The sequence below is a fragment of the Rhinolophus sinicus genome, linkage group LG02 (genome assembly GCF_036562045.2).
Source record: "Rhinolophus sinicus isolate RSC01 linkage group LG02, ASM3656204v1, whole genome shotgun sequence".
NCBI classification, from domain to species: Eukaryota; Metazoa; Chordata; class Mammalia; order Chiroptera; family Rhinolophidae; genus Rhinolophus; species Rhinolophus sinicus.
The window spans coordinates 146,230,130-146,240,689 of record NC_133752.1 but is presented as its reverse complement, the minus strand read 5'-3'; the positions used below and the strand labels follow the sequence as shown (position 1 = coordinate 146,240,689).

General features: G+C 32.4%; 1 protein-coding gene across 1 annotated transcript; it reads left to right on the top strand.

The window, feature by feature from the left end:
- LOC109443848 (olfactory receptor 9S13) lies at positions 1-936 on the top strand. Its single transcript, XM_019724694.2, has one exon. It carries the CDS (start codon positions 1-3, stop codon positions 934-936), a length of 936 nt encoding a protein of 311 aa, XP_019580253.2.
- The last annotated feature ends 9,624 nt before the right edge of the window (positions 937-10,560 follow it).

Below are 10,560 nucleotides of genomic sequence, written 5' to 3'. Positions count from 1 at the left end.
ATGAAAAATGAGCTTAATGGGAATTACTCAGAGGTAACTGAGTTTATTCTGCTGGGGTTCAGAACCCATCCAAAGCTACAGGGCCTCTTATTCCTAGTATTCTCGCTGATCTACATGGTCACTGTGGTGGGAAATGTCAGCATGATAATTGTCATCAAGATGGACTCCAGACTTCAAACACCGATGTATTTCTTTCTTAGAAACTTGTCCTATTTAGATCTCTGCTACTCCACAGTCATTGCCCCCAAAACTTTAGCCGATTTCTTGTCACATGAAAAGAAAATTTCTTACAATGGCTGTGCAGCCCAGTTTTTCTTCTTTGCCCTGTTTGTCACAACTGAAGGCTTTCTTCTGGCTGTCATGGCATTGGATCGATTCTCGGCCATTTGCTCCCCTTTCCTTTACCCTGTGCACATGTCCCAGAAAGTCTGTGTTCAGTTGGTAACTGGGTCCTATATCTGTGGAGGCATCAACTCCATAGTCCAAACAGGTTTCACCTTTAGTTTGCGTTTCTGTGGAGAAAACAGATTGGACCACTTTTTCGGTGATGTCCCAGCCTTAATCAAGATCTCATGTGTTGACACTTTTGTAAATGAGATTGTACTGTTCATTCTCTCTGCTCTTATCATCATCACCACCACAACTGTCATTCTGGTTTCCTATGCTTATATCCTCTCCACTGTCCTAAAGATCCCCTCGACCCGAGGCAGGAGTAAGACCTTCTCCACCTGTGGCTCCCATATAGCAGTGGTGAGTTTATTCTATGGGACTGTGTTCTTCATGTATGCCCAACCCGGGGCCATCTCCTCACCAGAGCTAAACAAGCTTGTAGCTGTGTTCTACACACTTGTAATACCAATGCTAAATCCTCTAATATATAGTCTGAGAAACAGAGATGTGAAAGATGCTGTGAAAAGAATATTATGCAGGAAATGATTCACTGATATTTGTAAAGCCATTATACAGTGGACAAATTTTGTATTCTAAGGGTCCTAGTTATTCTTGTTCTTGTAAAAATGTTATATCAAAGATATTTGTATATATGGCAACAAATATTTTTCTGTTTTACAAAGTGTTTCTAATAATATAGGTCTATATGCACCACTATTTTATTTGCTTATAAGATATAAAAGCATGTATGTTCTCAATTTATAATGTAATACTTTTTGTATTTCAATTTTATTTTGATTAAGAAGCAAATGTTAAGAGCTGTTACTATACAATAATTAAAATAATATTGTTCTGTGTGAACTATTCTTTAAGTTTTTTATTTTACAAAGCAACTAAACTGATATTTGTTTGGAAAAGATAATAGCCCCATTGTGTAGGTGGCAAACAGAATGCTAATAGAACATTTTCAAGTAAAAAGCCTATTCTTTTCCAAAGATCCAGGTTTATATTCTGAAGAGTATCATCCTTAGAGTTACTACTCCATAAAAAAAGGAACCTGCAATGTATTATTTAAGAAATAATTATTCACATGGAAAATGTGTGTCAATAACATTCTACTAATATTTTTCTTCATTTTCTTCTTAAAATAAAATGATATGTTTTATAATAAAAGGTAATGCATAAGAGATAGGTACTATACGCCATATATCATTTTTATCATCATTTTCAAATGAGGAAACTGGGAGACTAAGTAACTTGGTGTATAAAGTACTCATATATTTCCTTACTCCTCAAATCAGACTTATAGTGGAGGTAACATTATATATATATTATATGCATAATTTAAATTAATATTTTTTATAAGTATAGAAATTGTACCTTAGAAGAATTAAGTAATGTGCTTAATTACACATTGCCAATAAACAAGGGCCAAGGCTGGAACATAGAACTTTTTGACTCTAAAGCCATTGAGGTAAAGACTCTGTGGCAGTGGCCCAGAGAAAGTTTTGTCTTCCATAAGCTTTAATATTGTAAAGGTATTTGTTAACTCAAATATATTAATAATTTTCAAATCTCTGTAATATCATTAACTTTTTGTTTTCTGATATATCATAAAGTGAATGTGTTAAAGTATTTTTTGTGTTTCTTTGGTAATTTTCTCATATAATAATGTTGATTTATTATGTAATGTATGACATTTAGTTACATGTTTTATTAATATAGATGCATTTCTTTGTTTTAAGTGCATTATCATGAATTCCTCTTTATTTAATGTCAACATAGTACATGGTTTGTTTAAAAATTTTTATCTGGTGTGTCTTAGTAAAACTTTGACTTTTAATGTTCTGTATATTAAAATTTATTGGGGTGAGAATGGTAAAAGAAAACTAGATAGGTTTCAAGTGCACAATTCCATAATACATCTATATATTACATTATGTGTTCACCACCCAGAGTCAGTTCTCCTTCTATCACCATATATTTGACCCCTCTACCTTCTTCTGCCACCCCCCCTCCTCTCTTACCCTTTGGTAACAACTAAACTATTGTCTGTGTCTATGAGTTTTTGTTTCTTCATTTATTTGTCTTGTTCCTTTGTTGTTTTCAGTTTCATATCTCATATATGAGTGAAATCATATGGTTCTCGACTTTTTCTGTCTGATATTTCACTTAGCATAGTAATTTCAAGATCCATCCATGTTGTTGCAAATGGCAGTATTTCATCTTTTCTTATGGCAGAGTAGTTTTCCATTGTGTATACATACCACTACTTCTTTATCCAATCATCTACTGAAGGACACTTTTGTTTCCATGTCTTGGCCACCGTAAATAATGCTGCAATGAACATCGGAGTACATACATCTGTACCACCACGAATGTGCCCAATCTCATCTTTAATTTAATGTTTTTACATAGCATTTTATAGCTGTGACTTTTGAAAACTTAGCTCCTCACTCCTCCTCCATATCTACACAAAGGAGACATCTTATTCTTAAATGGGAGGGATCCATGTCATTTACATTAATTGTAACTGTTATTTTTCTTCACTTTTGCTGTTTTTAATATCTTTGTTCTTTTTATGTCCTTTTTTTGCTATTTTACTAAGGAATTTTCCTGTTTTCATCTTTGAGATTCAACAAATTATTGTAACAGCCTTTATGAATAGTGTTTTTTTTTTATTAGTTTCAGGTACACAAGACAAAGTAATACTTAGATGTTTATCATTTATATCCCTCACACTGTGTGGACCCCCTCCCCCCTTCCACTATCCCTCTGACATCATGTGTCAGAGGATACCCTACAAAATCTTTACAACATTTGGTTTTTGATCCTTGCAAAATTATACACACCTTTCAGTTGTTCTTATATTATAAAAAATGATATGAAACGTAATAGAATATTTCCAGAAAATATTATTGTATCCTGTAACAGATGAGAAATATGAGGTCACTATAATTTTATAGATATTTAAAAATATATGCTCTATATACGATGTAGAAAAATAGTTTATTTTAATTCTTAAAAGTCAAGTCACATGTGAATCACATATCGAAGGATGCTTTGGTTGTTTACATGTTTTGGCCACTGTAAATAATGCTGCAATGAACATTGGAGCACACAACAGCCATACCCCCCCAAATGTGCCTGATCTCATCTGATTTTTAATGTTTTTAAATAGTATTTTATAGCTGTGACTTGAGAGCTATGCTTTCTCATCTTTTGTATTACATTTTAAATGTGTCATATTTATTTATTTTTGTTTCTTATAATAGCAAGTAAATGTCTCCTTTGCAAAGACTGCGTATGTCTTATTCTTCAGTGAGTCTTTCCAGGGGTTTAGTCTCTTTTTGACTTATTTCAAAAATTTTCTTTCCTTTAAACGCATTAAAATTGTAAGAAAAGGAGTTGATAAAATATGAGAAAACAGATTAAAACATAAATAGAATGGTATGATCCAGGCGAGGATGTACATACAGAACTGCTCAGGACTCCTGGAAGGTTCTGGCTCTAGAAACAAACCCTGGAGTTAATTGCAGTTAGCTGCCACCTGGTGGCTGTGTCCACTCTAACTAAATCTAAGGTAAAGATTCCTGGCCCTATGATAGAATGAAACTTCCAGAAGAGTGGTTAAGAATTCAGAGTGGGAAAAAAAAAAAAAAAAGAATTCAGAGTGTTTCCTAGTTATTTGGTTTTCATCCCCATTTATTGTCCTGAGGAGGTGAGACTGGTTATAAATAACTAGAAACATGCAAAGCCACCCTACATTTCCCTGTCTTATAAAGTAAAATTGTCTGTCATTGTCAGTCCTGTTTTTCTTCCCCTCCTTTTGTTCTTTTCCCTCATCAACAATAAGTCCTGTAAGATCCCATCCCTTGTTTCAGGAAAGGGATGAACAGAATATGGAAAATATTTGCCAATTATATCTGAACTTGTTTTATCTTGAGATACATTTCACAGGGTTTTCCTAATTTTGTTTAGCATTATATATATACCCATCATCAAGACAAAGCATTATTTGGTTTCTTCATACTAATCACGGCACATTTTAGATGCAAGCTTGTCTTAATATCATTAAAATATGGAAAAAATTTCCTCCTTTTTTTATTCTGAAGAGGATGTTGTATAACATTGAAATTATTCCCCCCTTGAAGTTTTGCAAGAACTGACAGGAGTTGCCATCCAAACAAGGAGATTTTTTTATGGTACGAGTTTTGGCTTATGATTCAGTTGTTTTAGTGGTTTCTAAAAGAGGTGATAATCAAAATATATAACAGCTTGTTCAATAATTATATGAAAATGCTTATATATCACTAAATAAATCAATAATACAAAACAGTGCTTTTTATGTTCTTAAACTGCTTAACTAGTGATGAAAATTTTAACACAAATCATTCTAAAGGTTTCTAAATAATTAACTGATTATTTTTATAAATTGTTGGGGTAAACCTTTGGTTTAACATGCTATCACTAATGCTCTCTGAGCCACAATTTGATGAGAAGGGACTAGACTAGACCAAATCATTATAATAGTTGTCCCATTAAATTGAAAGTCTGTTAGATGATGTAGTGTTTGAAAAAGTGAAATTTTCTTTCAATAAAATTGTTCATAATGCGGAATCTTCGTCAGGCTTCTGCTAAACTAATATCAATTACATTTTTAAAATTCTGACTCTTTGTCTTATTCATATCTTCAGAAGAAGTCATTCAGTCTTTCATCCTTAAGGATAATATTACCTATAGGTTTTCCATAGAAGACTTTTATCAGGCTGAGGAAATTGATGAGGAGTTATCAGGAATGAAAGTTTGGTTTTCTCAAATGCTTTTTCTGCATCTGTTAAGATGAATATATCTATATCTACATCTACATTTACATGTATGTCTACATCTACGTCTATATCTATATCTATATCATCTATATCTATATCTATATCATCTATCTATATAGCTATCTGTCATCTATCTATATTTCTTATTGGTTTGTTAATAAAGTAAATTACATTGATTTATTTTTTAATGTTAAACCAGCTTTGCATTCCTTGGATAACCTGTACTTTGTTATAGTATATTATTCTTTTGGTCCTTTGTTGGATTGAATTTACTAAAATTTGGTTTAGAACTTTTGCATCTGTATTCACAAAAGATATTGGCCTGTAGTTTTCATTTCTTGTTTTGTTTCTGTCTGGTTTAGCACTAACTTTACAGTGGCTTCATAGAATAAATTAGGATGTATTCCCTCATATTAAATCCCTTGAAAAAGTTTATGTAGAATTGTTATTAAGTTTTTACTTAAATGTTTGGTAGAATTCACTGGTGAACTAAACTCGAGTTTTTAGACATGGGATAATTTTGAAGTGCAATTGCAAATTTTAAAACTGTTCTCAGTGAAATAAACTGGACAATCATTGAGGTTACCACTGTGAAAAGTTGACATAAGTGGAGCCAGAATAGTCATTCCAGAAGAAGTGACTTGCATATATTGCTCCTTAGAGCTTTGAAATGTTTGAACTGGGCAAAATAATTTTGGCCTGGGCCAAACAACTTGTTTTACAAACAACTGTTTGCAAAGCTAACTGAAAAGCAGGGACTGATGGTTATGGACTGTCTTTCTGATGATAGAATCAGTAGCCAGCCATGTATAGCTAAAGAGTAGATGATGGGATGAAGTAGATGTGATATATATGTACGTAATGGAATACTACTCTGCCATAAGAGAAGATGAAATACTGCCATTTGCAACAACATGGATGGATCTTGAGATTATTATGCTAAGTGAAATATCAGACAGAAAAAGTCGAGAACCCTATGACTTCACTGATATGTGGGATATAAAACTGAAAGCAACAAAAGAGCAAGACAAACAAATAAAGAAACAAAAACTCATAGACACAGATAACAGTTTAGTGGTCACCAGAGAGTAAGGGGAAAAAAGGGATGGTAGAAGAGGGTAAAGGGGGTCAAATATATGGTGGTGGAAGGAGATCTGACTCTGGGTGGTGAACACTCGATGTGACATATAGATGATGTATTATAGAAATGTACACTTGAAATCTATGTAATTTTACTAATCATTGCCACCCCAATAAATTTAATTAAAAAAATAACTCAGCTCGTTGGCAGCAATAGACATTTCTTTCTTCTATTCATGTAATTAGTCCCTTCCTTTTCTCATTAAAAACCCCTTGCCCTCACCCTGTAATTAGGACACTATTTGGGTTTCTGCCAGAATCTGTGCTTTCTGAATTGCAATTCTTTTTGTTCCCAAATAAATGCTGTTGACTCTCATTTTGGAGTTTTATTTTTAGGTTAACACTACATTCCCCCCCCATTTTTCAGAAATCACTGTCCTTCATTGCCTACTATCTACTATCCAGTGTCGTGTGTGTGTGTGTGTGTGTGTGTGTGTGTGTGTGTGTGAGAGAGAGAGAGAGAGAGAGAGAGAGAGAGAGAGAGAGAGAGAGAGAGAGAGAGAGGCTCCCTTTTGTTGTTGTTAATTTAGGCAGGAGAGTAATGTTTCCTGTTACTTCATCTTGGTTGGAATCAGTGGTCATGTTTTTTTTATTTTCCAAGCCAAATTAAACTGTTTTCCAAGCTGCCCAAGTAGCAAGAAAGCACTTATTTTAATTAGTTTTTTTTAAATTATCAATTTAACTAGGAACTTCCATAGGTATGGTAATCAAAAACCCATATTTCTATTGCTTCTCATGGAATATTGAAGAGTTACTGATGGCAATTAAACCTAAATTTCCTCTGGATAAAACTGTTCTACTGGTTGCCTGCAAAGGCTCTATAATGTTCAAGGAAGAAAGTTATATATTTCTGTTCCTTCTTTTGAAGAATAGCTTCATTCTCCGAAAGCCATATTCTTTTAGGGATGACACTTTGATTCTTAGGATCGCTTCTCTTAGTTCTCAGCATCTTCTGTTTCATCCTCAAGATTCCCTTAGATTCTATGTCATGAATGATTTGGGTATACACATATATTATTCATAGACCAAGAACAATTCCTTGTTTCCTTTCCAGGAATCACCACAGCAAGAGTCGGTCATGTATCTTTCTTTATTTTTGAAAATTTAAAGTCTGATCATCTCCACATTTGAGTCCAAGAGTCTAGTTCTTTTTACTTAATAAGTGTTGTTAACCCTCTGTTTTGGACATTAAAGCTATATTGATTATCTCTAGTAGACTCCACTCTGCCACTTTTACACTTTTGGAGAGACAGCTGTCTTCATATCTCAATAACAGTTTACTCTCTTAAACTGATTGAGGTTCTTTTAAAATTTGTTTTGCTATAAAGGATTACAACTTTCTTCTTTCATGGGTAGGCTCTTTTAGTCCTAATTTTATTACTACTGTCGCTATTTGAATTGTAGTTTGGTTTTCATAGTATATATGCAATATATAATGAAAAAAATAGTAGAAATTGTGAAAAGTGTATGTGAAAATAAGAAAATTAAATATGTTTGACACCCTGTATTGTAGAGAGATTATAAGGGTTGGTAAAGTTAAGTATATAAACATTTAAATATTAATAGATTTAAGTAAAAAGTAAAAATGAGAACAGTTTGAGACAATGAAGATATATTATGCAAGAATACTCAAGTAATTGTAAATAAGTGTAGTAAGAGTGTTACAGAATTTTAAAGTAGTTAGTAGCTATTATAAGGTATTTTATAAAATGTTTTATAGTATACACAACAAATTTATTAAAGAAACAATAAAATAAGTATAATACTAATTATGTACAAAGTATTATGATATTAGTTGACTAAGTGATGTATATTAAAAGATATTTTGCAAATTTGAAGGGTTAAAAACATCTCACATGCTCTTTGTTTTCATTGTCCAATTTTTCATTTAGTGGGTATATCAATTGTCATTTTTATTCCTAATCATTTCAAGTTAGGAATTATGTTTAGAGTTCCATATAAATCATAAAACTTATCCATTATATAAATGCACACATTTTTATTTACAGTTATTGGGATTTTATAAAAATCTTAGAAATGTCTTTTATTCCAAACCAAGACTTCATACTACATATAAAATATACTGTCTACTTGTATGCTATTCTTTAAAAAAGTTCTTTTAGAACTCAAGATAAAACTGATGTAAAAATGTGGAAATGTAAAGAAACTAAACCCAGGGGTGTCCAAACTTTTTTCAACGTTGTTTACCAAGGACCATATGCAGTAAAATACACAAACAGCTGGGCCACTCACTCGAGGTGAAGTATGTATTGCCTCACCTGGTTTATTTAAGTAAACTAAATATATTTTTGGAATTTGCTGCGGGCCAATTAATAATGGATTGTGGACCGCAGTTGGCCTGTGGGCCGCAGTTTTGACACCCCTGAAATAAAGGAATGCCTGGGAATTAGGGGTGAGCCTAGTTTGTATAAGCAGAATTCAGTGATCTAAATATAGCATCAATTGACATCAGAGAAATAAGAAATGGGTTAGATTTATTGCATAATCTAACCTGTGTTGAATAAAGATAGAAATTCCTGGAAGTGATATTTGTAAAAGAATGTAACAAAGGGTGAAAAAAAATCCTTTCAGAAAAATCTTTACAATTAATAATGACTTTGATTGATTTTGAGTGAGAATATTGCTATTCTGCCAGGAAGCAATAAGACCAAATTCACTGGTCCTCAAACTTCTACATAGGGACTGACTTTATTAAAGTTATTGGGAATCTTAAATTATAAATGAATACTTCCCACACTCATCTCACTAACTGATCATTTTTGATATTCAGATTAATTAAGAATGAGATATGATCCAAGAATCAGTTTAAAAGCAAAGCAAAACAAAACTTCTCTCAGGTGATTCTGAGGTATGGGGAAGTTTGGCAAAATACTGACCTAATTGACCGTTAGGGCTTTTTTTTTATTTTTCAAAAAGCCCACACATTTGTATATATATATTTTAAATTTAATATCTTAGTTTTAAGAATAGTATGGCTATATCAAAGGACTTAGAACTTATGGTCCGTAACACATAGGAGGAATTTTTAGTTCTGTCTGCATAATATGAAGAGTAAGATATTTCTCAACTTTCAAATTGAAGACCCAGTCTAAGATTCTCTTTTGATTCTAATAAGTGAAAATAAAGTACATGGGAGTTAGAAATAAATAGGTCCACTTATTGACTGGACTGAAAAAGTCTAAAATATACCATGAAGTATTTTTGTAATTGCCTACACTTTCCTCAAAGCTTCCTTTAAGGGAACAGTAGTTATTAAAATTCTTCAGTGAAGCTTCTTTTGGAATTTCTCAAGTAAGGTTTTAAAAGTCAAAACTTTTTCTGAAGAGAGTTTTCTTAACTTAGCAAAAATTTTCTTTTTTTCCCGTTCAATCTCTTATAGATCCATTTTAAAAATATTAATTAAATGTATTAGGGTGACATTGGTTAGTAAAATTATATAGGTTTCAAGTGTACATTTCTGTAATACATCATGTATATATTGCATTGTGTGTTTGCCACCCAGAGTCAGTTCTCTTTCCATCACCATATATGTGACCCCCTTTTCCCTCTTCTGCCATCCTCTTGGCCATGAGAAAAGATGAAATACTGCCATTTGTGACAGCATGGATTGATCTTGAGATTATCATGCTAAGTGAAATAATTTTTTTTATGTGTGCCTTCTTGTTTATTTATTTGACTAACATTTATAATGCATTTAGATATTCTAGTAACTGTAAATAATTGCTTTTTGCATTCAGTTTCATGTTATTCTCACAACAGTCCTATAAAGTAGGTATTATTAGTACCTCCCATTTGACAGAAGAGGACTTCAAAGCATTGAAAGTGTAGGTAGTTATCTTAGATTCGTTTAGACTGACAGAGGTAAAGATTGAACTTAGTTCATCTGATTCCAAAGCTCTAAACAAATGGCATGAAATGACTGATAACATCACTTTCCCAGACATCCTTTGCTCATCTACAAATCCCATATTATAATGACACTAAATATATTAGAAAAAATTAGTATATATATTTGAATACTTCTAAGTGTAAAGCTATTCTGTTAGATGTGTTGCCAAGAAAACCTCATTTCTATTAATATATTTTTTTTTCCTCATTGGGAACTTTAGGAACCAAAAGTTGACAAGACTTTCTAGAAGCTTCCTAATCATTCACTTATTTTCTCAGATAGGTCTCAGTT

Excerpts from the sequence above, each read along its gene's own strand:
- LOC109443848 (XM_019724694.2), top strand. The coding sequence starts at position 1 with ATGAAAAATGAGCTTAATGGGAATTACTCAGAGGTAACTGAGTTTATT.